General features: G+C 37.8%; 1 protein-coding gene across 1 annotated transcript; it reads right to left on the bottom strand.

Annotated features, from left to right (window-relative positions):
• Positions 1–2,146: 2,146 nt before the first annotated feature.
• Positions 2,147–26,942, bottom strand: mchr1a (melanin-concentrating hormone receptor 1a). Its single transcript, XM_062025948.1, has 2 exons — positions 26,885–26,942; positions 2,147–3,212 (listed from the first exon to the last, which is right to left on the bottom strand). The coding sequence occupies exons 1-2, from the start codon at positions 26,940–26,942 to the stop codon at positions 2,191–2,193; spliced, it is 1,080 nt and encodes a 359-aa protein (XP_061881932.1). The 3' UTR covers positions 2,147–2,190.
• Positions 26,943–27,845: the final 903 nt, after the last annotated feature.

Here is a 27,845-nt window from a genome sequence, read left to right as displayed (position 1 = left end):
CTACAAAATGTATTTTTTTATCATTCTTCTTTCTCTTCTTGTAGTTTCCGTCATAGACTAAAACTGGTAGATGATCACTGATGTCGGTTTTTAGCAGAGCAGTTGTAGTATTGATATCAAAATGTAATAAGCGCTCTGGTGGTTATAATTTATCATATCTTCGACTACCTCAAAGGACACATCATAGTCAACCTGGTCAACAGAAGAACAAGGTCCATGTTAACCGCTGCCATGTTGTTTGTTTATCCAACAACGGGATATCCTCGCAAGCTTGCCGGAGCCAACGCTTGGTGTCTTGCCTCCGAGATAAAAGCTACCTCTGTGGTAGCTCCTTTTGGTCGTCTATCCAAAGCCAGAAACCCTTTTCAGCATGCATGCGCCAATGCCGGGGCCTTTCTGTACCTCCTTCAACCTGTTAGCAGCAATTTAAGTTTGTATTTGTCACTACAGTAATCCCGCTGTTCATTGGTTCCAAACATGACCTGCGATAATTCAACTTCTGCCAAGTACGAAGTTTCATTTTAAATCAAATATATTCACAGACCTCTAAAAACCCAGTTTACAACCTTTTTAAATACATTTTTCATCATTATGAGAGCCCTTTAAACGTGAAATAACACCTTTATACTCTTCTAATCCAATATAGTAATGCTGCCTGAGGCTGATAGTTTTAGTTCATTTATCAATGCTTGAAAATGCTTAATTTAGGGCAAAATCTTAAAAAACAAACCAAATGTTTTTGAAATATCATATCGGGAAACCCCTAATAATTTGCAATCGTCACGGCTTGTCACACCACGCCGTGCCTTATTTTGACTTTTTCACTTATTGTGGTTTTTCACTCCCTGTTTTCCCCTTTCCTGCAGCAGCTTTACGCCTGCCTTTGAACACTTTTCCCCTCACCTGTTTTGTGTTTGTAAATAGCACTATTTAAGTTGAGCTTGCGACACCATTGGATTGTCGGGACATTAGTCACTGGTCACTATAGACGATTCTTCCTTACTGAGCTCAAGTACGCACGTACTTTGTGGACGCCGTCTGCTCCACATTACTTGTAAGTGTTTTTGCTGTGTTCCAGAATTTGATTTTGTTTCCCTCATAGTCTGTCCGTTCAGAGCACTTCTTTGTTGCTCTCGCTTTTTGTTTTGTTTGTTTAATCAATAAATACCCTTTTTACTGCACCCTGCCACCTCGTTCGTCTGCATTTATAATATCACTACAACCTTCGTTGTCTTCCACGACGCAACCGCTTGACAGCTTTGTCACCTATAAACCAAAGCAAGGATATAGACTGTTTTACCTAACTTTCGATAACTTAGCATACATTTGCATACTCGTGATTGGTTTTGGGAACAGAAAAAAAGTGAAGCGGCCATTCTAAATATAAGTTGCGTTGTGCTGTTCAATTGCTTTAATGGCAAAGTGCAGTTTATAAACTTGGCAAAAGTGGTTTATTATGGCTGATTTTCTTCCACTATCGCCATCATTGCTGTATTACGATTAGGAGTGTGACGATACTTTCTCACATACCGATCATGAAGCCTTGAGTGAGATATCAGAAGGAATCATAGTACATTTCTCATTTTGTAGTGTGGAAAAGGTTTGATCAAGAGAAATTACTCGGAGAACAATGGTTGGTATGACAATCACTAATCTTATGGAATATTTATATTTTTGAAGTTGAGTGATAATTTGTGTTTTGGTGACACTTAGTGGTCACAATAGTTCGTTAAATTAAGGGCATGACGCAGGAAGTTGAATGATGCGGACACGGTTGTTACTGGATAGTTTCTAATAATATGTAATTATAATTAATCCTTTTTTTTTATTGACAACTGTGGTGTTTTACTCTGCAATATTGTTCAACTAAGGACACTTCTTACATATGTGCTATTGTTTGCTTAGCCGTTGTGTAACTGCTGGCTTCGAGTAGCCTACTGCCTGCCATGTTTCACTGAAATACAAGAAAATATCTTATTGGGGTACATTTCGATGCTAACTGGCTGTACGGCTTTGCATGAGGAAATGCACTGCAGGACAGCCTGTATCGGATTTTACATACAAGCCAATGTGTTCCAATTTTTTTTCTGATATCAGACCAATATCGGAGAGGGACACCTCTAATTATGATGTTATCATAGGCGAAATATTGTAATCAGACCCTTCCATCCCTCTTTGGGTGATTCTTCTTTACTGTGAGGGGACATTGGAGGGCAACATGTCCCTGGAAGCTTGCTCGTCGTGACCTCTGTCCGGGACCATCCTCATACTGACGCTGCGCCCCTCCGCCGTGCTGGAGTTGACGTTGAACTTCATGTTGGCGGGACGCACGGCTCTGAGGAACTGCCTCTTGAAGGTTTCACTCAGCACGATGTAGAGGAAGGGGTTGATGCAGCTGTTGGCGTAGCCCATGCTGATGGCGATGTTGTAGGCATAGGAGAAGGCCAGACTCGGGTTCTGCACGCCCAGGTGGACCAGCTGGAGGATGTAGTAGGGAGCCCAGCAGATGAAAAAGGCCAGGCAGATGGCGACCGCCATGCGGGTCACCTTCCTGGTGCGGACCCTCAGGTTCCTCTGAGGGAGCGGGGCGACGCTGGTGGACACGTGCTGCAGGATCTTGAAGAACACCCTGCAGATGATGGCCAGCGGGATAGCGAAGGCCAAGAAGAACTGGCACAGCGTGAACCAGAAGGTGTCGGTCACCGGGTCGGGCAGAAGCAAGGCACAGGCCACCAGGCCGTCGGGCAGCGGCATGAGGTCGGCGTACATCCACACCGGGATGATGGTGATCAAGGACAGAGCCCAGACAAAGGCGATGACCATCGAGGCCACGTACGGCGTTCGGATGTAGTTGAAGCGTATGGGGTGGACCGTGGCCACGTAGCGATCCAGGGTCATCGCCGTGAGGATGTAAGTGCTCACAATCTGACTGTTGGAGTCCAGCGCGGTGATAACTGTGCACAGTGTGGCTCCGAAGCGCCACGTCCCGTTGCCGAGCAACTGGTGGATGAGGAACGGCATCCCGAGGAGGAAGAGGACGTCCACGATGGACAGGTTCAGGATGAACACGTCGGGGACGGTCTGCTTGGCGCGGCACTTGGTTTTCTTCATGATGGTGTAGATGACGATGCAGTTGCCCAGGATGCCAAAGAGGAAGATGATGCCAAAGATGACCAGGAGGACGGCGCTGCAGTGGTGGGGACTGTCCACAGCTGAAGGACGAAAAGGACAAATATGATTCATACACAGTAGGGTTGTACGATATACCGGTATTAGTATAGTACGGCGATACTAATGAATCATATTCGGTACTATACTGCCTCTGAAAAGTACCAATCCCGCGCCCCCGTCGTCGTCACGCTGGTTTTAGTTTGGTAGCGCACAATCACAGAGTACTTACAAGCAGACACAGTGTGTAGACAGAAAAGGGAGAACGGACGCATTTTGGCTTAAAAACTAAGGATAAAGGTGAAGTTATAACACTGAAACGCCCTCAGGAAGAGGTGCTTTTAAGACATGGCTAACTAGCTAGCGGCTAAAGTCCAGCCCCATTCAACGGTGTTTTAGCTACTTCTAAATCACTAATCCTCGCCTCCATGGCGACAAATAAAGTAAGTTTCTTACAAGTATCATCCCTGCAGGACGAGGAATAGCTGAACATGCTTCACTACACACCGTAGCTCACCGGCATCAAAATGTAAACAAACGCCATTGTTGGATCTACACCTAACATCCACTGTAATGATACCAAGTACAGGAGCGGAACTAGTCGATACTACTATGATTACGTCGATATTTTTTGGCATCACATCTTCTTTCGTTTTTTTAAAATTCATATTATGTTTATAAAGTCAGGAAATATGTCCCTGGACACATGAGGACTTTGAATATGACCAATGTATGATCCTGTAACGACTTGGTATCGGATTGATACCCAAATTTGTGGTATCATCCAAAACTAATGTAAAGCATCCAAACAACAGAAGAATAAGTGATTATTACATTTGAACAGAAGTATAGATAAAACATGTTAAAAGAGAAAGTAAGCAGATATTAACAGTAAATGAACAAGTAGATTAATATGCCATTTTCTACCACTTGTCCTTAATAATTTTGACAAAATAATAGAATGATAAATGACACAATATGTTACTGCATATGTCAGCAGCTAAATTAGGAGCCTTTGTTTGTTTACTTACTAATAAAAGACAAGTTGTCTAGTATGTTCACTATTTTATTTAAGGACAAACTTGTAATAAGAAACATGTTTAATGTACCGTAAGATTTTTTGTTAAAATAAAACCAATAATGCACTTTTTTCTGGTCCCCTTTATATAGAAAAGTACCGAATAGTATCGAAATGATTTTGTTACCTAAATATATGTATGGGACAACACTAGTACACAGACTAATGGAACATTACTGGTTGTTTTGAAGGGTGTCAAAATATGATTGCCATTAATGAATTAGTCATATTTAGCGCTTTATGCCCCTAATCTACTAAAAGTTTGTGTGTACTAAAACATGTGCAAAACTAATAGCACACACAAAGCTGATCTACTAAACTTGTACGCAGAGCATTGCGTCTCTTAATTAAGCCCATTTAGCTTTCTTCAGAATATATGCTGATCATCCGAGCGCCCACTGTTGATAGAAAAAGAACGAGTACCTGTGGCTGAGGATAGTGTTCAACAAATGTTGTTTGAATCCCATTTCATTTAAATTTCTTTAAAAAATGCGGAAGTCATATTTTGACACAAAAATGAAGGACATTTCACATGCTTGAATGTGCTACTGCAAAAAAAACCCCAGCACTTTTAGGACAATGAGACTAGATTGTTTAACAAAGAAATCTCAGCTCTGTATCACAGATAAAACTGCATATTTGTGAAGAAGAATCAACAGCACCATCAAGTGTAAAAGAACTGCCATGCTGGGGAAATACATCGAAATGTATCGATAACAATTTTTCAACATGTGATTGAAATGAAGACTTTCAGATATAATATACAAGGTTTAACAAAAATATAGTATTTAACATTGAGGATCTCTGGCACTTTTTTGCACAATATCACTATATCTCTGAAGTGCTATGAGTGTCTAGAAAAGCACTATATAAATCTAAACCATTATTATTTATATTTTTACCAGAGGTGTCTCGATACAATTTTTTCATTTCCAATACGATACCAATATTGGACTCCGACCAATGTTAATCTGATACCACATCAGCACTAATCACAGTACATAATTTTGGGGTTTTTTAGTGTGAAATGCTAAAAAAAAAAAGGTTTGATCAGATGAAATTACTTAGAGAACACTAACCTTATATCAGATTTATACTTTTGAAGTAGAGTGAAAACAATTTTTTGCCGACCCCTTGTGGTTACAATAATTCATTGGGTTAAGCGAATGACGCAGTAAATTGAATGATGTGGACACGTTTGTTGCTGGATACTTTCTAATACTGCTTCTGCTTTGGAGACTTCTTAGCTGCCATGTTTTAAAAGACTTCCATAGTTCCAGGCTTTAGACCAGGGGTCGGCAACACAAAACGTTGAAAGAGTCATATTGCACCAAAAATACAAAAAACAAATCTGTTCGGAGCTGCAAAAAATCAAAAGCCATATGTGAGTCTTATAATAAAGGCATGACGTAAGTGTCTATTTTAGCTATAATAGCCTACTAACAAAATGTGTCGCAGGCTGAAGCAAATCTTCGTTGACAGAAATGTTGAAATGTAATATTTATTCTACACATTTTTACAACATTAGAAACCATTAGTAAATCTGAGGCTACTCAGAAGGTGAGTAAATTCCTGGAAATTACTGGCTTTTAATGGCCAAAGGTATAGATGTGTGTGTCCAAGTTAAGGCTGTCTCCTTTTAATAGATTTATTACAATCTTTGTCCAGCTAGGTAATTTTTGCTGTGGTCTGGAACAACATGACACACAAACAACTATCTGAAATGCAACCAATATTACATCCAGATAATGTGTCAGACATGCAAAACTAAATTATATACAAAGAGCATAAAAGTAAAGGATAATACATGAGCTCAAATATACCCACAAATGAGGCATAATGATGCAATATGTACATACAGCTAGCCTAAATAGCATGTTAGCATTGATTAGCTTGCAATCATGCACTGACCAAATATGCCTGATTAGCACTCCAACAAGTCAATAATATCAACAAAGCGCACCTTTGTGCATTCACGCACAGTATAAAACTTTTGGTGGACAAAATGAGACAAAGAAGGAGTGGAAGATTTTACATGTAAACAAACTGTTGCGTCACAGTCCACACTATGGTGAGTTCAAGAGCCGCCGAAATTAGTAGGACAAAACGATGTTCACCAAATACTCTCATCAGTGAAGCATACACACACACATATTAAACAGTGGGCTAACAATTGGGAAGGTTTATGTCATGTTTGTCCTCAAATAAAAAACATACTAAAACAAAAGAAATATTTTTCCCCATCTTTATCCATTTTCAATCCTTTTTTAAAAATGCTCCAGGGAGCCACTGGGGCGGCACTAAAGAGCCGCATGCAGCTCGAGAGCCGTGGGTTGCTGATCTCCGCCTTAGACCAATGCAGTCATTGGACCAGATTCCTGTTAGCCCCGCCCACTGACTTTGAAGCGTGAGTTTGACAGATAAAATTAATTCATGAAGCACTGACACGCATGTTCATGAAATAATTTAATAAATCATTTAACCAATAGCTAAATTGTGAAATTATTAGTTAAATCATTAAATAAGGATTAATTAAATGATCAAATGATAAAATATTGCAATAATTAAACAAATGATTAATTAATTTAGTGTACTTCTGCATTAAATAAATGAATTACATATATATGTAATTAATTCCAACATATATAATAAACAACACATTTGAGTACTGTTTTTTTATCCCATTTGACACATAAATTAACATATGGGAAACACCGCCTTCATGTGCTGCTTTTTTGGGAGTCAGGCTGCCTTCACTTTAGTGTACAACATGATGTCTTGTCTTAAAATGAAAATGAAAATAAATGACACTATCACGTTGCATCCATTCAAACAGGCCTTCAAAAAGCCGGCTGTGGATTTTGCCACAACTACGGCGGGTTCCAACATTGTAAACACCACTGGTAGCGTCTAGAAACAGGAAGATCTAAATCAAGGGTGTCCAAAGTGCGGCCCGGGGGCCATTTGCGGCCCGCAGATAATTGTTTACCGGCCCGCCACACATTCTGCAAAAATTGCAAAATTGATAGTATTGCAAAAATTAAAAAAAACATTTTAAAAAGTGGAATGAGGTGAAATCTAACGAGAAAAAGTTGCAATGTTGACACAAAGCTGCCATGCAGGCTGTTTATTTTTCTTTTGTCTTTCTTTATTTTTCTTTTTTTTTTGCCATTGCTCCAAAAAAAAGAAGACAAAAAATCTATGTTATAATGAATTATTGACCTATTCTTGGCTCCAATTACTTCAAAAATGTCACTTTAAAATGTTTTATGTGGAAAAAATATTGCATATATTGTGTGGTTGCCATATAAAAACATCAAAGATTTCTTTGACAAAAGAGCATAAAAACAAACAAAATAATTGTTCAAACGTAAAATCGACAGATATATCTGAAGTTGATCTCGTAACTTAAGTGTTGAAAGTAAAAAAAATATAATAAAAATGTATCACTTTATGAGTGGGGGACCTTTTGGATCCCAAACATATTTAGTGGGATTTTATTAATATTTTCACTCATTTCTCAAAAATATTAAAGAATTAAAATCAATGGTGTCCTGCATTATTGATCTGTTAGAGCTCTAATTACTAAATACTGCATATTTCCAGTTTCACAATAAAAAAAACAAAGTTGTCTTTGACAGAAAAGGCATAAAACCTTTTTTTTTTTTTTTTTTACTTTTTATCAACCTAAAGTTGATATAGAGATTTACTGTAAGTGTTAAATTAAAAAAAATAATAATAATTTGACTTATTTTTAATGTTTTAATGACTGAGACCATTTATGGTCCCCGGGAGCCCTAAAGGTTAAAAAAAAAAAATCCATATATTTTGTTATGGTTTGAAAATGAAAAATATCAAAATGGCCCCCGCATGCTTAAATTTTTCCGTGTGCGGCCCTCAGTGGAAAAAGTTTGGACACCCCTGATCTAAATCAATAGATAACCTGTCCAGACAAATGAAACCATGGTCCGCTTGTGTCAGAATGATGGGAACGAGTAGAGGAGGACAGGAGCGGCTCATGATCCAAAGCATACCACATCATGTGTTAAACATGGTGGAGGTCGTGTACTGTATGGTCAACTGTGAAATTGTCCTAATACTTGTGGACCGACTAACTATATGGTGAAAAGGTAAAGCAACTGCTGCTGTCAATCGGTTTAAAAAATGAGCGATTAAGGATCTGTAGTTAGTTAGTCTAATTAATCTTTTTTTCATCTCACCAAAAAACAACGGTGAAATTCATTACATTATTTCAGAGGTAGTTTTTAAGTGCGCTCTGTTTTTTAATATAATGTACATATTGTACAGTACATGTGTCACGTTTGGGTCGCATGTTTATGCGTGGGTCGTTCTCCAGGATGCAGACGGAAAGTCCGGAGCCAAGGCGCAGGTAAGGCGGTGATTTATTCTCCATAAATCAGACAAGGTACAAACAAAAGAGACGCGTGCCGATTGCACGGGGGAGCTAAGGCAAACCTTAGCACAGGAATCAAAAAAGGTAACAGGCATAGGAACTAGTAACTGTTGCGTTAAGCAAACAAGGAAGCCAGACTGAGTGCGGCGCACAACGTGAATAAGTAGCTCTGATTAGTGACCGGCAGCAGTTGAGCGTGCCGAACACTAATCAGAGGCAGTTGAAAACAATCTGCAGTCATGGCAACTAAAACACAAACCAAGGGGTGCTCAAAACAGGAACTGAGGGAATCGAAAACTAAACAAAACATGATCCAGGCAGCGGATCATGACAACATGTTTAAAAATAGTACAAAGTCAGTTTGTTTCTACTCTACGCTAAAAACAAGACATTTAATAATAATAATAAATGATGCATGATGCATGCAGTCACATCCTTCCCAATGTCCAACCGGCCATCATTAATTTCAGAAAGATCGGAGCAAGTGGAAGGAAATTATAACCGTTTCCACCACAAGGGGGCGATGTTTGTGTGGCTATCAATTTGTAGTTGATCAGACCCCAACCTAAAAGCTTGTTATCAGTTTGGAAGGAGAGTTGAGCGTTTTAAGTGCATTAATGACTGTTTGATGTTGATGGCGAGGAGCATTTTTGTGGCCCACTACGAATGGACGCGAACTACTGACCGATCCAACACTCCAGGGTGCCGCTGCATTTGTACCAATTCTGATCAAGATCTGAATTTGTGTAGCCGTGTTATAAATGTTGAAAGTGCATTAATGACTGTTTGATGTTGATGGCGAGGAGCATTTTTGTGGCCCACTACGAATGGACACGAACTACTGACCGATCCAACACTCCAGGGTGCCGCTGCATTTGTACCAATTCTGATCAAGATCTGAATTTGTGTAGCCGTGTTATAAATGTTGAAAGTTTTGTGGCTAACCATCAAATCAAAGTTCGGCCTCAAGCCACGCCCACATCTTATATTGAAGGCAAAATTCCTTCACAATTTATCATCGCCTATACATCAAGTATTTGTCATTTTAACCTCAACTCATTTGGTCAAAAGTCCCTCTGAGGAGTTTGTGGAAGTAGACCCCAGTTTTTGGTCTGAAAATGGCCAACGAAATCCAAGATGGCCGACTTCCTGTTTGTTTTCAAATACGGGTTCTTGAGACTTTAACATGCGTCCTGTCATGATGAACGTCTCCAGCCATTTTCGTGACGATACATGAGTTGAGTTGAGTTGAGTTGAGTTTGAGTTTATTTCGAACATGCAAGCATGCAACATGATATATCGCAATTTCCAGTTTCTCTTTTCAACATGTTCGAAAAGGAGTAGGAAGAAGCAGAGTTTATTTAATCCTACTCCTTTTTCTTTTACATAACAGTTGCTAAAACTTCCTGTTCTCAATTTATTCACAATATACTCCATAAGTAATCACAATAAAAATAAATAAATAAATGATAATTGGTGAAGTAAGTTATACATCATATGATGAGATGAGTAAGATTATTTTGAGAATGAATGATGGATGAATGAATGGAAGGATGAAATGAATGGATGGATGAAATAAATTGAGAATGTTTGTCATGGTTCTTCTTCTTTGTACTTTGTAAACACTTTAAGTTTGAAGAGTTTCTTAAAGTGGATCATATTAGTACATTGTTTGATTGCTTTGCTTAATCCATTCCATAATTTAATTCCACATACAGATATACTGAAGGTCTTAAGTGTTGTTAAATGAAAAATTTCTGTAAGATTATATTTCTTGTCTTTTTTTGAGAAGAATTGTTGTATATTCTTGGATAGCAGGTTATAGTTTGCTTTGTGCATAATTTTAGCTGTTTGCAAATTCACTATGTCGTGGAATTTCAGTATTTTTGATTCAATAAATAAAGGGTTTGTATGTTCTCTATATCCAACATTATGTATTATTCTAATTTAGGCTAACCATATTCTGAAATCCCAAAAAAGGACACATATATGCGTGCCAAGGCGGGCAGCACGCCAAGGCCGGGGCTAGGTGAAAATTTGCCAATGATACTCGAACTTGCTTTATAAATAATATATTTTTTTAAATAAAGCATTTTTTCTCCTCTGTTGACAGCAGTGTTGGCGCTAGGAATTTTCAAAATGGGGTCCCAGGGACCCCATCAAGTCATAAAAATGGGGTCCCACAGTAAATTTTTTGGGTACCACTTTTTTGTAAGCGTTTTGAAAACAAATGACAAATGTATGCATTATCCTGTTGTATCTCACATTCTATGTTGTGTTTTGGAAAAAGGTTGTCATAAATGTTACTTAATTCATTAAAAAAGATAATATAAAAGAAAACAAATGTGTATACATATGTAAATGTATCAGTTATAAACATTCATTCACTTTCTTCTTTCCTTCATGGATCTAAACTTTACCACTGCTGCTAGTTTTTTCCATGTTTTTATTTAATAAGTTGTAGGTGTATTTATTTCAGTATAAAAGTGTAAAAAGTGTTTTGCTTGGGTCAGGAAATGATGATAATGGTGTGCCAGGGCATACATACATTTTATATTTAACCCTTAAATCTCTGGAGTCTACATCAACTTCGGATCTATTCCTCATTTCAAAATGTTTTAGTTTTTTTTATGTTGTTTTTTTGTTTGTTTTCCGCCCTTTTTTGTCAAACAAAACTATATTTTTTATGGCAAACAAACAAAATATGCAAAATCTTCCACCAAAAATATTTTTCATAGTGGAATATTTGATGTGAAGTAATCGGAACCTTTGATAGGTCAATAATTCATAATAACATAACAATGACCGTTTGAAAGAAAAAAAAACCAGCTTTGTCAACATTGCAACTTTTTCTAAATTACATTTCACCTTTAAGCTTTTTTATTTCACTTTTGTTATGTTTTTGTTAATTTTAATAGTGTTTTTAGAATGTGCCGTGGGCCTTTAAAACATTAGCTGTGGGCCCCAAATGGTAAATTTTTTTTTTTTTAAACTAATAATAATCTGCGTCCTTTCTGTTTTCAATATGTTAAAAAGACACAAAAAGTGCGTTAACGCCAACACTGCTTGACAGTATAACAAAATAAGTCACACTTATATTCTGTAACATTCACAGTTTTGGAAAAAAAAGTGCAGAGGTAGAAATATTCAAAATAACCTCTTGTACATAATGTAAACATAAATAATGCCTCAAAACAAGTTAATTAAATTTAAACAAAAATCATCCGTGAAGTTGCATTTACGTTTAGGCATTTCTTGTTCTCATGTCTCTCTCCACTCACTAGCTGTCTCGCTCTGTGTCTCTGCCCCTCCCTCACGAATGTTGCTACGTGCTCGCACCTTCAGGTTTTTTTTTTAACCCCTTCTTAACTTAACCCTGGACGTACATTGAAAATACACGCAACCCTAATTCAAAATGCCGGACATTTGAGGCATTTAAGAAACCCCGCTCGGACACCTCCGCAAAAGAGGACATGTCCGGGGAAAAGAGGACGTATGGTCAGCCTATTCTAACTGATCTTTTTTGTAACACCGTTAATGAATGAAGTGTACCTTTGTAATTATTTTGTTATGATCCGCTGCCCGGATCATATTTCTGTTTATGCTTTCTTGTCACATGTGTTTTCAGCACTTTGAGTTTTGTTAGTTTCTGTTGCCATGACTGCAGATTGCTCACACCTGCCTCTGGTTAGTGTTCGGAACGCGCACCTGTTGCCCGGGCGCTAATCAGAGGGCTATTTAGTCTATGCGCTGGCCTCACTCGGTCTGGCTTGCTAGTTTGTTTTCACACAACAGTTGACGGCTTTTGTTTCCTGCTCTTTAGCTGCTAGTTTTCACACTAGGCTATTTTGGCTTGCTAGCTCCCACGCTAGTCCTTTAGTTTTGTACCTTAAGTGCTATGAGCGATTTATGTTTTAATAAATCATTTCTTACCTGCAAGCTGTGTCCGAAGCCCGATCTGCATTCCTGAGAGAACCACATCCGCATCTTTATGCGACCAGGTCGTCACATATTTCCCCATATTTCTGCACAATAACTCAGATATGGTAACACTAGCGAGCAGTAGAGAATATGAAGTGATTTTTGGTCTAGAACATGTTTTGCTTTACATGACTCTGGTGGCAGGGACTTTTTTGTTCTTTACTTTTCAACAGAACCGATTATTTAGTTTTCATGTTCCCAGGTTGGTGCGCCTTGTAAATGAAAAAGGGAAATCGTGACGTCACACGCCAGTTTTGACACGGCGGTTTCGCCACAGTCGCCAACACGCACGGAGCAGGCATCTTGTCAGTGCAGCAGATAACTAAAGTAAGTGTATAAAAGTTCAAATAGAAGTGTTCTGCTTTCTCAATAAGTGCAACATTTATGTGAGTGTGTCTGTTTCGTTACTAAATGCAGTTGGTCCGGGGGTCAAGTACACATCGTCATTCAATGAGGATATTACACATCCAGTTTGCACCCTTCGCTAGGAGAAGAGAGGTATGAACGTTGGAGACCTGCTCTATCATAAAGCTGAAAGCATTTTTTTTTCATTTTATTTTTATTGACATCCAGCATCAGACATTCCTATCCATTACATCATATTCACATACATCTTATATCTGTTGTCTGCCCTAAATGTCCAAATGTTTTTTGTTTATATCCCAACCATACCACCCACCACCCCCCCAAAAAGAAAGTAACAGCAAAAAAAACAACAACAAAGTAATATCTACAAATACAACAATTAAATAAACAAAAAATAAATGATAATACATTAATAATAATAATAATCAAAAAAAAAAAATATTAAAAATATATAAACAGATACATATATATATATATATATATATATATATATATATATATATATATATATATATATATATATATATATATATATATATATATATATATATACACACACATACACATATACATACATACATACATACATACCTGTACACATATAGGGAGTGTCAAGACTTGGTCTTTGGCGTGGTTTGCTCTCCCGTGGTGCAAAATAATTGGACCATACGTGGCGTGAAGGTGAGGACATGTTTAATCTTTTAACTCAAACAAAAAGTACAAACAAAAGGCGCTCACAGAGGAGGTAACAAACTTGGCTATGACAAAACAAAAAGCGCGCACAAAGGCGGAAGTAGAAAACTAGACTATGAAACAAAAGACATGCACGTGGGCACAAAACTATGAACAATAAACAAAACTTACTTGGCATGAGATGAAACAAGAACTAACGTGACAAGGAACTGTGAACATGGCATTATTGTGTGATGTCGCCAGGACGAACAACAGAAACAGAAAAGCCTATATAGTGACATGATAAGTGAAAACAGGTGCGTGACTAACTGTGAACAGGTGCGTGACATGACAATGTGAAAACGTGAGACAGGTGTGTGTGAGTCCAAACGTGGAACAGGTGAAACTAATGAGTAACCATGGAAACAAAACAAAACCAGGAAGTGAAACCAGGAACTAAGGAAGTGTCCAAAAAACAAAACAGCACATGGCCAAACAAAAACATGAACACAGACATGACAGGGAGTAATCCTTTTTTTTTTTGAGCAGTACAATCACTAATTCGAAAAATTAAAATCAGATTTATGGGGCGTGACATAATTGACCCAGTTTTCCCAGTATGAAGTAAATGTTTCCAATTTATAATTAATAAAGGCAGTTATCTTCTTCATTTTATATATGTCCATTGTGATTTCCATCCATTGCTTCGAAGTTGGGCTATCCTGGGATATCCATTTCCTAGTAATGGTCTTTTTACAGGCCACCAGTAGGATATTCATTAAGTGTTTATCTTTCTTCAGCCAGTCCTGAGGTACATGTCCAAAAAACAAAGTTTTACTTTCAAGTTTGAAAATATCCTGTAGAGCTTGGTGTATCTCTTTCCAGTAGTCCTTTATGATGGAGCAGTCCCAGAAAACATGGTGGTGGTTTGCATTTGAATTCCCACAGTTTCTCCAACAGGCAGGGGAGTTGTTATCATAGTGAGACTTCTGGGAAGGTGTAATAAAAAATCTGATCAAACTTTTCCAGCCAAACTCCCTCCACTTGGGTGAGCTGGTACAAGTCCATTGATATTTCCATATTATTGTCCATTCTTCCTCAGATATAGTTATCCCTCCTTCCTTCTCCCATTTTATTTTAATATATGAAGTTGAATATGATTTCATATTCAACAGACCCTTATACAAGCATGAAATACTTATATCAATAGTTTCTGAATTGTAGGCTTTTGTAAACAATTCAATCAAACATATACTCGTCTTTGTGACACTTTTCACCTTCATATTAACAAAATGTCGCAACTGCAAATATCGATAGAAGTCTTGGTTTTCTAATATATATATCCTTTTAATAGTTTCAAAACTAAGCATTTTTTCATCTTTCATTACACTACATAAAGCTGTTATACCCTTAGATATCCAGTCCCTAAATCTTGAGTCTAATTTATTAGGTGTAAACTCTGTATCATAGGCACACCATTTAAGAACTGCAATATCACTCTCGAGTTTATATTTCTTTATAATCATTTTCCACACTGTAAGGGTCCATTTCACCCATGGGTTATCAGTGTTACTTATGTGGGTGTGTAAATTGCTATCCGCCAGGATTGCTTGTATGGGGATGGAGGGCATTTCTTCTTCAATAATTTTCCATTGAGCAATGTATGAGGGGTTGCACCAGCATATCACTGCTCTCATCTGGGCTGCAAAATAATAATCTCGGAGGCAAGGTAAACCCCATCCTCCCTTTTGTTTGACCAATTGTAAAGTTTTGAGATGAACTCTTGGCTTTTTACTTTGCCATATATACCTTGATAGCATTTTGTCCCATTCATTGAATTGGTTTTGGTTAATCTCTATTGGCAAGGTTTGAAATAGGTACAGCAATCTTGGCAGTACATTCATTTTGATGGAATCAATTCTAGAACTAAGGCTAAAAAAAGGAATTAAGTTCCATCTTGCTATGTCATCTTTTATTTTTTTATGTATGGGTAGATAATTGTATTCTGATAATTTTGTTAGATCTTTTGGCAAATTAATGCCCAGGTATTTAAAAGACTCTGTTTGCCATATCAAAGGGTAACTACTTCTGATTTCCCCTGGTGGGTTATAATTATATGAGAGTAGATGGGTTTTACCTATATTGATTTTATATCCTGATAGTTGACCATACAGTTCAAATGATTGCATTAATTTAGGGAGCGAGTATGTTGGATGTCCGATGTAGACCAAAATGTCATCCGCATAGCAGGCCAATTTATACTCTCTTCCTTTAATCATGATTCCCTTAATATCTTCATTTTGTCTGATAGACTGAGCTAATGGCTCCAGATATAATGAAAAGAGTAATGGTGACCATGCACATCCCTGTCTAGAGCCCCTTTCTAGGGTAAAACTGTTTGATAAATATCCATTGACTTTAATCCTAGCAGTAGGATTGTTATATAGTGCCTGTATAGTTTTAATGATTGTATCCTGAAAGCCGAATTTATGTAGAACTCTGTAAAGAAAATTCCAATTAACAAATCAAAGGCCTTTTCAGCATCCACACTTATAACAATTGCTTCAATGTTTTTTCTTTGTATATGATCCATAATATGTAGTGTCTTTCTTATATTGTCTTGTGTTTGTCGTTGATGTATAAAACCTGTTTGATCATTATGTATCAATATAGGTAAGACATTTTCTAATCGTTTGGCCATAATGGAAGTAAATCATTTATAATCTACATTGAGAACCGATATTGGCCTGTACGATCCACATTCAATTATATCCTTGCCTTATTTTGGTATAGCTGAGATAATTGCCTCTCTCCAACTAATTGGCGTTTGTGCCTTTTTTAAGACCCAATTCAATGTGGGGAGTAAAACAGGTATTAATTCTTTTTTAAATTCCTTATACCACTCTGCCGTGTAACCGTCTGATCCTGGCGATTTACTTAGTTTAAGTCTATTAATTGCAACTTTTAATTCATTTTCAGTTATTTCTGCAGATATTGTTTGGTTTTGTTTTTCATCTAAAATAGGTAAATCCAGGGAGTTCAGGAAGCTGTCAATTTGGGTTATGCTCCTACTAGAGACCTCAGAGTATAAAGTTTTATAAAAATGTTCGAAGGCTTCCTGAATTTCGTTTGGTTTAGTTTTTATCTCTTTTGTTCTTGGATCCCTGATTTTATGAATTGTGTTTTCCGCCGTCTTGTTTTTTAGTTTCCAGGCCAATATTTTCATAGACTTAGAGCCACTTTCATAGTGTCTCTGTTTTGAGAACGTTAGATTTTTTTTTATTTCTTGTGTGGCCAAACTTAATTTCATTCCTAGTATTTCTTATTTCCCTTAATGTATCCTGTGCCAAATCTAGTTTGTGTTTTCTTTCTAATTCTTTTAGTTTTTTTATTAAGTCATTTGATTTTGTATTCTCATTTTTTTTCTTAAATGAAGATATTGCTATAATTTTCCCTCTTAAAACAGCCTTCAGGGTGTCCCATATCATGGGAGGCGAAACCTCTCCTGTGTCATTGAACTCCAAGAAGAGATTAATTTCAGATTTAATTTGTGTTTTAAATGATAGGTCATTCAGCAGACTTGAGTTTAGTTTCCATGTATTCTTTTTTGCCCTCAGATTAAAGTCAATAGATAGGTATATAGGTGCATGGTCACTTAAACCTATCATCCCAATTTCACAGGTACATATTTTATCTTTATCCTTTCCAAATGTTAGAAAATAATCTATTCTTGTATAAAGACAGTGTGGCGCAGAGAAATAAGTATAATCCCTTCTGTCTGGAAAAAAGTCTCGCCATATGTCAATTAAGCCTACTTCCTCAAAAAGTGTGTTTACTTTCTTATAAAGGGGTTTAACGTTATGTATTTTTGTACTAGATGAGTCCAATTTTGGCTGTAGATATATATTTAAATCCCCGCCACAAATCAAAAAGCCTTCGGTTTCCGTTACCATAATATTGGTGATTTTTTGGAAGAAATTAATACCACTCCCAGGGGGTGCATAGACATTCAGTAAGGTGATTGGGTTCCCATCTATCTTTCCCTTTACTAAAATAAATCTACCCTCCTTATCACCAAATTCCAGTACTTTTTCAAAATTTTGCTTTTTTGAGATGAGAATTGCAACTCCTCTTCTATGTCCTAATTTATGTGACGAAAAAAACAAATGAGTGAAGCCCATTCTCTTTAGTTTTACATGCTCCTTGTCAGTCAAATGGGTCTCCTGCAAATATACTATGTGGGCTTGTTCTGTCCTCACATTTCATAATATTTTATTGCGTTTAATTGGGTTCAATAGCCCATTAACATTAAACGATACACATTTTACTTTGTCACTAACCATATGTATTTACTTGTAAGTATACCAAAAAATATTCAAAATAAAACCTAGCAAGTCTACTCCCATAACGAAAAAATTGAAATAGCAAATAAAACAAAGCAGAATAACTAAAAAAAATTAAAAAAGAACAGAAGAAAAAAGAAAAGTGTAGTTCCAAGGCAGGGGTCTCTAATAGATGACCCTGAGTTAAGCTAGATAGAACGTCTAGCTGTGGGGGAAATCCTCTCCCAACTATGGGCTGAGGGCCCCCATCATGGCACTTGGTAGAAATAGAAAAAAAATCTCTGTTCATTACATAGATACATCCCTCATTTATATTTTTTCTCATCTCGCTGGGGTTATTATATAAACGCAAATGTCATAGAATGAATTTAAAGTCACCTGTTTTGGTTCTGTTCATCTTACCAACACTTTAAGAGGTCAGTCAAAATTAACAGGTCCTCCGGAGAAGGCGATGATTATCTTCTGAAGGCTTGCAGGCTCTCCTTGATGCTTTTCTCTGGCTCCTCACCTGTCCCCTCCCGGCTCCTTCCTCCCATGGTCTCCCAGGCGGAGCGGGACAGCTGATCCAGCAGGCTTTCCCTCGGCGTAATCACGCTGACTGGCAGTCCTCTGTCCTTCATGTCTTTTGTCGCCTCCTTTGCTGTCCGGTACAGCTGCGTGCCGTCCTCATAAAACACTCGTAATTTGGCCGGGAACGGAGTCTGGAAGCGGATATTTCTTTGCTTTAACACTCGCTTGGCTTCAGCATATTCTTTACTCTTTTGCAGGACTGCTGGGGGGTAATCCTGGTCAAAGTATATTTGTCTCCCGTTCAGAAAAATCTTCTTCTTTCCCCAGGCTTTACGCATGACATCTTCTTTCATCCTGTAGCGGAGGAATTTGACTATTATTGACCGCGGCTTGTCTTCTCTGTCTCCGGCGGGTCTTGGCGCGAACGCGCGGTGCGCCCTTTCGATGTCGAGTTGCGTAGTTGCGGGGATCTCCAACATGTCCCGCAGCAGTTTTTCCCCAAACTCTGGCATGGACGGTCCCTCGGCTCCTTCGGGAACATTGTATATCCTCAAGTTCTCGCGTCGGGATCTCCCTTCATAGTCGAGTAGTTTGTTTTCTTGCTGATTAATGACTTTTATCATGTTGTTCAACACATACTCCATGTTTAGAATCCGGTCCTCCACCTTCTCAATTCGCTCCTCTGTATCTGTTATTTGTTGTTTAATGTTGGTGAGCTCGGATTTAATATCGCTCAGCTGTTCTTTTATGTCCTTTCGGAAGTCCCGAATCTCCTCCAGAACTTGGACTAAACCTTCTGCGTCCGCCTCCTTTGAGCGAGGGTTAGCATTAGCACCGCCATCTTGTAGCTTTACAGGTGAGCTGTTCGCGGACACAGAGCTTTCCTCATTTACAGGCTCTGCACCGATATTTGCTCGATTTCCTCTGGTTTTCCCCATTCTTGCCCCTTTTGTTTATTCAGAGATTATCTGAAACTTTGGCATTTTATGGTCTAACGGGGCGAAATAACTTTTCTCACGAGGGAGATGTTACTCTAAGCTGCCATTCAGCTTGGTGACGTCACCGGAACCTACCTTCCATGATCCATTTCTATTTGATTCTTATAGGTAACAATTCGATTCAGAATCAATTATTGAGTTTAAACGATTCTCGATTCAAAATCCGTACTTCTAAATATCATTGGGTGCCACTTCTGAGATTGACTACATTCCTCTAAAAAATAGATAAACAGATGTGATAAATTTACTTAAAGGTAGACTGGCCATACGTCCTCTTTTCCCCGGACATGTCCTCTTTTGCGGGGCTGTCCGAGCTGGGTTTCTTAAATGCCTCAATTGTCCGGCATTTTCAATGTACGTCAAGGGTTAAGAAGGGGTTAAAAACAAAGCAAAGTGTGAAGGTGTGCCACGCAACAGCATTCGTGAGGGAGGGGCAGAGACAGAGAGAGCGAGGGAGTGGATTAATGATTGATTGATTTAAACTTTTATTAGTAGATTGCACAGTACAGTACATATTCCGTACAATTGACCACTAAATGGTAACACCCGAATAAGTTTTTCAACTTGTTTAAGTCGGGGTCCACGTTAATCAATTCATGGTACAAATATATACTATCATCATAATACATTCATCACACAAGTTAATCATCAGAGTATATACATTGAATTATTTACATTATTTACAATCCGGGGGGTGGGATGTGGAGGGGTTTGGGGCGGGGTGGTTAGGGGGAGGGACAGACACAATAGAGAGAGTGGAGAGACAGACAGAACACAAGAGAGAAGCCGAAACGTAAATGCAACTTCACGGATGATTTGCGGGAAAAGTATCCGTGTTTTCGTCCTGGCCGTGACACATGGAAAGCAGAATGCACTGTGTGCAAAGCAGGAATGTATATACCTGTATCTGTGGCAAATAATGGGGCCAATGATCTACAAGCCCATATTGACACTACAAAGCACAAAACAGCTGTGCAGGGCGAGAGCTCGTCTGCTGTTTTTTGTTTGAATTTAATTAACTTGTTTTGAGGCATTATTTATGTTTACATTATATCCAATCAGAATCAGAAATATTTTATTAATCCCCCGATTTATTTAATTTAGAGTTTACAGAATATAAGTGTGACTTATTTTGTTATACTGTCAAGCAGTGTTGGCATTAACACACTTTTTGTGTCTTTTTAACGCATTGAAATCAGAAAGAACGCAGATTTTTTTTTTTTTTTACCATTTGCGGCCCACAGCTAATGTTTTAAAGGCCCACGGCACATTCTAAAAATACTATTAAAATAAACAAAAACATAACAAAAGTGAAATAAAAAAGCTCAAAGGTGAAATGTAATTTAGAAACCGTTTCAATGTTGACTAATAAAACAAAGCTGTTTTTTTTTTTTTTCAAACTGTCGTTGTTTAAAACATAATATTGAATCAAAATCAATGTTATTATGAATTATTGACCTATCCAAGGTTCCGATTACGTCACATCAAATATTCTAATTTGAAAAATATTTTTGGTGGAAGATTTTGCATACTTTGTGTGTTTGCCATTAAAAACATAGTTTTGTTTGACCAATAAGGGCGGAAAACAAACAAACACAAAACTAAAACATTTTGAAATGAGGGATAGATCTGAAGTTGATGTAGACTCCAGAGATTTAAGCGTTAAATATAAAATGTATGTATGCCCTGGCACACCATTATCATCATTTTATGACCGAAGAAAAACACTTTTTACACTTTTATACTGAAATAAATACACCTACAACTTATTAAATAAAAACATAGAAAAAACTACCAGCAGCGGTAAAGTTTAGATCCATGAAGGAAAGAAGAAAGTGAATGAATGTTTATAACTGAATAAATTTACATATGCATACACATTTTTCTTTTTTTATTATTTTTTTTAATGAATTAAGTAACGTTTATGACAACCTTTTTCCAAAACACAATATAAAATGTGAGATATAACAGGATAACGCATACATTTATCCTTTGTTTTCAAAACGCTTACAAAAAAGTGGGACCCCAAAAATTTACTGTGGGACCCCATTTTGAAAATTCCTAGCGCCATCACTGCTGTCAACAGAGGAGAAAAAAATGCTTTATTTAATTGAATATATTATTTATAAGGCAAGTTCAAGTATCATTGGCAAATTTTCACCTAGTCCCGGCCTTGGCGTGCTGCCCACCTTGGCACGCATATATGTGTCCTCTTTTTGGGATTTCAGAATGTGGTCAGCCTACTTAAAGGGGAACTGCCCTGTTTTTGGAATTTTGCCTATCGTTCACAATTCTTATAAGAGACAAGAAAACAAACGTTTTCTTTTTTGTTTCGCTTTCCAACATATAAAAATCAGCTCGTTCTTGGTGGCTAGCAATGCAACTAATGAGAGCAATTACCGGTAATTCTACCTCTAAATCACTTTAAAAATGCATTCAAAAACCGTCACCAATACTTGATTTATGTTCCGTTACCTGTAAAATAACCAGGCTGTAGTTACATTGTTATTGTAAGAACGAACACTTCGGGACTCTTTTTTTATTGTAGTAACACATCCACGTGCTACGGTATTAGCCGTAAAAGCTAGCTACGGCAAGAAATAAATTAGCTTCTCTGACGACACAAGTTTGTAATGCACAACATTTTGATACGACACCAATTTGTACTGATTGAAAAACATGAACAATCATATTGCAGTATCTGTAAAGTATTAGTCCACATTTCATGTTTTGTGTGTACACAGCTAGCCAGATACGCTGTATGTCATGATACACGCATGATGTGCTGCGTGTATCATGATCAATACAAAGCGTGACTCACTTATGGGTAAGCACTCCATTTATGTCAAAATTTTGCAGCTTCAATTCACTTTCACCTCACTCTCTCGGCTTCCGCCTGCTCCAACATCTCACACTTCCTTCGTGCTAGCTTCTAGAAGCAGTAGTTCATCCGTCATCATTGTTTAGGATAGGATAGGATAGGTCTTTATTGTCATTGCACAAGTACAACGAAACTTTGTTTTCAGCAAAAACTCGTTCAAGATTAGACAAACAAACAGTGTAAAGGGTTACAGAACAGGAACGCTGACGGGTCGCCACAAGGCGCCCCGTAAAAGATGGGGGAAAAGGTAAAACGCTGGGGAAGGATGAGTAAAAAAATACAATCGAGACTGGGCTCCTAAGGGGGCCCAGTCTGGAGTGGGAAAAAAACTCCATAGCAAAGCACATATACATATTACAACATACATCTCGAGATATCTAGCAACAGAGGGGAGGGAGTGGGGCGTCATGGTGTCAGGCTGCAGCTCTCAGGCGCTGCCCATTCTTCCATCACCCCTATGGGATTTGCATCAAGGGCGTTGGATTTGGGGTTGGGGTATGTGTGTGTGGCGTATATTTTTGTGGATGCATGTGTGTGTGTAAGCCTGCCGCGTGTCTCTGTTCCGTGGCCTTGATGTCGTGCAGCCGATAAGTCCAAAGTCAACAACAACAGGTGTGTGTCCATGAGAGACAAGAAGGGAGTTTGTTGTGTCTTCGCTGCACTGTCCTTCAGGAGAGTCTCGAAGCCAGGGAAACAATCCAAGTTAGAATGTTTTGTATACGAGTGAAAATAAAATTTGCTTTTCACTCTAAATTGTCTATGACTGGTCCTCAAAATCCTGCGGGGCAGACAGTCCGATGTGATCCAAAATCACAAGCGTGTCCACAGTTCTTCCCGCATACTCCAATCATTTGTGGCAGCTTTGGGGTACTTTGAAGACTGCCAGAAACTTCCAATTTGTCGACAAACCAGAGCAACACTTACTCCAATCAGCAGATGTCCTGTTGTCATTTGTTACTAAGTCTGTCATGATTACAACACACTCGTGTTTGAAACCGGAAGTAGAAACACAAGTTGTTGCCGGAAATAACGGAAATAAATGCGCTAAAGAATTACTACCGGCAACGATTAAAATGACCAAATCAGGTAAATATTCTTGCTTCTAAACGATTCTCGATTCAAAATCAGTACTTTTAAAAACATTGGGTGCCAGTTCTATGATTGACTACAAGCGTGACTCACTCATTGGATAGTTGTGCGTTTGGTCCAGCTGGCCGGAGACTTTTTTTCCGGTTCATTATGGGTAAGCACTCCATATATGTCGAAATTTTGCAGCTTCAATTCACTTTCACCTCACTCTCTCGGCTTCCGTCTGCTCCAACATCTCACTCTTCCTTCATGCTAGCTTCTAGAAGCAGTAGTTCATCCGTGATCATAGTTTGTTACCAAGTCTGCCATGATTACAACACACTCACGTTTGAATCCGGAAGTAGAAACACAAGTTGTTGCCGGAAATAACGGAAATAAATGCGCTGAAGAATTAGTTCCGACAAAGATTAAAATGACCAAAATACGGTAAACTTTGAACATATTATACATTGATATGTAAGTGTATGTTACTACATTATATATAGACTTGCAGTGTGTATGTAAAACGTTGATGGAAGGTTTTGAAGTTGTTTTTTAGAGGGCTTTGAAGGCTACAAGCAGCATTATCTTCTAAGCCTTTTTTTATCATCTTTAAAAGACCCCCAAAAAAGACATGTGTGTTCTTGTCTCTCATAATGATTGTTAACAATAGGCACAAAAAAAAAGTGCAGTTCCCCTTTAAAAGAAAACTGGTTTTGTTGAATAAAAGTCTACCCAAACATTTAATAAAGTCGAATCCAAATAAGGCAACAAGAGAAGTGTCCCACACACAGCAGATACAGTATAATCATCTACATCAGGGGTGTCAAACGTGCGGCCCGATGGCTGCATCAGGGATGAGTTTATGAAAATGAGCCGAAATTTTTGAATGAAAGAAACTGCTGTTCTAAATGTGTCCACTAGATGTCGCAATAGCAATTCTTTGTATCTTTGTAGATGATGCTGCATATGTAAAAAAAAAAAAAAAACCACATGATGTTAGTGCACCAGCTAAGGAAAATTAGCAAACTACATAAATAACATACTATAATTAGATTTTTACATAATTTTTTTATCTCGATAGATTGAAAATTAACACTAATGAGTTGACTGATGAACATTATCACATAATTTATTCAGAAAGTATAAAAAACGAAAAATAAAGATAGAATACTATTAACCGCAACATGTAAGTGTAAAAAAAACAACAACATTATATGTACATTTTCAGAATGTGCTTGTTCTATTTTTAAACAAAGAAAACAATCTGAAGTCGTCTTTATTTTTAAGTTATCGTGCCGTGATTTTACCACTTCGGAGTAGATTTTTCTCCATGTGGCCCCCGATCTGAAATGAGTTTGACACCCCTGATCTACATCAACAATATGATTTGCCTGAGTGGCTGGACAGGACAGATTTTTTTTTTTTTTAAATAGTTTTTTGATTTGTTTGAATCCATTAAGAATTGTTACAAATAAGAATTGTGATTCATTCGAATATATATATATATATATATATATATATATATATATATACATATATATATATATATATATATATATATATATATATATATATATATATATATATATATATTAGAGATGTCCGATAAATGCTTTAAAATGTAATATCGGAAATTATTGGTATCGGTTTCAAAAAGTAAAATGAATTACTTTTTAAAACGCCGCTGTACGGAGCGGTACATATCCGGTAAAACACGGACGTAGGGAGCAGTACAGAGCAGTTGCGTCTTCCAGTCAGCAGCCCTTCCCCCCTCCCCTCTCCCCTCTCCCCTCTCCCACACACAACACAGGAGTTGACGACTGCAGCATGAGAGGGTTACTGGCGACACTTGATGACCTCATCAAACCGCCGCGAACGGAGCACAACAACAGGAGTGTGTTGTTGCCGGGGCTGTAGCCGTGGCTAACAAGCGAACTCGCTCGGTGACTGACTAACGACACCATGTCTATGGTTTGTGATTATTTTAAAGTGTGTCTGACAGATAAAAAACTGGCAATTTGCAATGACTGCAAAAAGTTGTTTATGCAAGGAGGAACCAAGACGTCTTCCTTTAATACAAGCAATTTGATCTCCCACCTCTTCAAGAATCATAAGGAGATACACAATGAATACAAGCGGAAAATGGATGAAAATCAAACACCGAAAGCAGCTTGCAGTGAACGGAGGTGCCCTGTCTCAACGCAGCATTTCAGAAGCTCTGGCTGACTGGTAGGCCACTTCAAGCACTCACCACTCGCTTGCAGCACATTTGTGTTACTCATACAAATACGTTAGAGCAGGGCAGATTGAGCCCAGTTTATAATTTCCTGTTATACAGTATGCCAGGCAGTCTACTAAAGGAAGACTATGTTATTGTTTACTTTATTACTCTAGTATACTCTGGACTGAAGCTGTGTGCCTTCATTGTTTTTGTAGCTGTTGTTTTGAGGCATGTTTAAAAAAAATTTTTTAAATAATGCACTTTGTGAAAGTCAAAGTATAGTATTTCCCATAGTTGTAGTGGGTATCAGGATTATCTCAGGGAGAGCATGTCCCAAATTCCAAGCTGCTGTTTTGAGGTATGTTAAAAAAAAATAATGCACTTTGTGACTTCAATAATAAATATGGCAGTGCCATGTTGGCACTTTTTTCCATAACTTGAGTTGAAGTTGTTCTCTTATTTTGGAAAACCTTGTTACTTTGTTTAATGCATCCAGCGGGGCATCACAACAAAATTAGGAATAATAATGTGTTTGTTCCACAATGTATATATCGGCATCGGTTGAAATCGGAATTAATTAATTAAGAGTTGGACAATATCGGAATATTGGATATCGGCAAAAAAGCCATTATCGGACATCTCTAATATATATATATATATATATATATATATATATATATATATATATATATATATATATATATATATATATATATATATATATATATATTTTTTTTTTTGTTTTGTTTTTGTTTTGTTGTTTTTTTGCTTAAACCCCTAATAAGAAATGTAATTCAGTGGCCTGCTTATGTATAAATATCTAAAATGCCGAAGAAAACTTGAAAAAAAAATACATTAATGGTGAACTGTAATCTTTTTTTTTTTTTTTTTCCTTTCTTTCTTTTTTTCTGACAATGCAGTGAACACAAAGTGCACGTAATGGAAAGAAATATCACACAAATCAATAACAACTTACCAAAGAAAACTAAAGAACACACAAAAGTGGATGTGTCCGTATTCAGTTCTTTACAATGTGATGATGATGTTTCACTTTTATTTTCATGTTAAAGATGAGTCCATGAAGCTGTAGATAAATGAAAACATGTTTTTTTTTTTAATGAAAACATGACCAAAATGTTTAAAAAAAACAGCATGAGATGTGATATGTGTACTTTACCTACCTGATGCTGTTGTGTTGGTGGATTCCATAGAAAAATTGGAATCCGGAAGAAAATCCATGGTTAATAACTCCCAAGTGCAGCCTCAGTTTCAATATTCCTCTGTCAGGTTGCTGCTCTTCATCACTGAGCGTCTTCCTCACTGCCTGTCAATCGTCGTCATCATCATCATCATCATCACAGATCGGAAGTAGAATATCATGCGCCTAAAAGTGTGCACAAGTGCTATATTTCCCAATGTGGACAGTGAACAAAAAAAAATACCCTGCGGGATAACTTCTGCATGCGTTTAATCCTCCCTTTTTACCGCGTGTGTCACTAAGCTGCAGTTCCGGTTTTGGCCGGCAGATGTCACTGTTGTCTCTCATTAGTCAACCCATGCACGTTTCGTGTCAGCATCTAATTGTTTGGCCAATAGTCAGCCTGGCTCGCCCTGCTGGAGGAAAAAGCGGACCTAAAAAAAACAGTACTCATTATGGCTGTAGGTGTAAAGCATTTCAGGTGAGAAATTATAATTCACCCTGCAAGGATCTTTTGCATCCAGCAGAGTTTTTAATCAGGCGGTTATCTAGTTTTTCAGACGTTTTCCTACAAACCCCGTTTCCATATGAGTTGGGAAATTGTCCATCCATCCATTTTCTACCGCTTATTCCCTTTGGGGTCGCGGGGGGCGCTGGAGCCTATCTCAGCTACAATCGGGCGGAAGGCGGTGTACACCCTGGACAAGTCGCCACCTCATCGCAGGGCCAACACAGATAGACAGACAACATTCACACTCACATTTACACATTAGGGTCAATTTAGTGTTGCCAATCAACCTATCCCCAGGTGCATGTCTTTGGAGGTGGGAGGAAGCCGGAGTACCCGGAGGGAACCCACGCAGTCACGGGGAGGACATGCAAACTCCACACAGAAAGATCCAGAGGCCGGGATTGAACTCACGACTACTCAGGACCTTCGTATT

Source organism: Entelurus aequoreus, linkage group LG18 (genome assembly GCF_033978785.1).
Source record: "Entelurus aequoreus isolate RoL-2023_Sb linkage group LG18, RoL_Eaeq_v1.1, whole genome shotgun sequence".
Classification (NCBI taxonomy): Eukaryota; Metazoa; Chordata; class Actinopteri; order Syngnathiformes; family Syngnathidae; genus Entelurus; species Entelurus aequoreus.
Note: the sequence above shows the minus strand (reverse complement) of the source record. Positions and strands in the feature narration are given on the sequence as shown.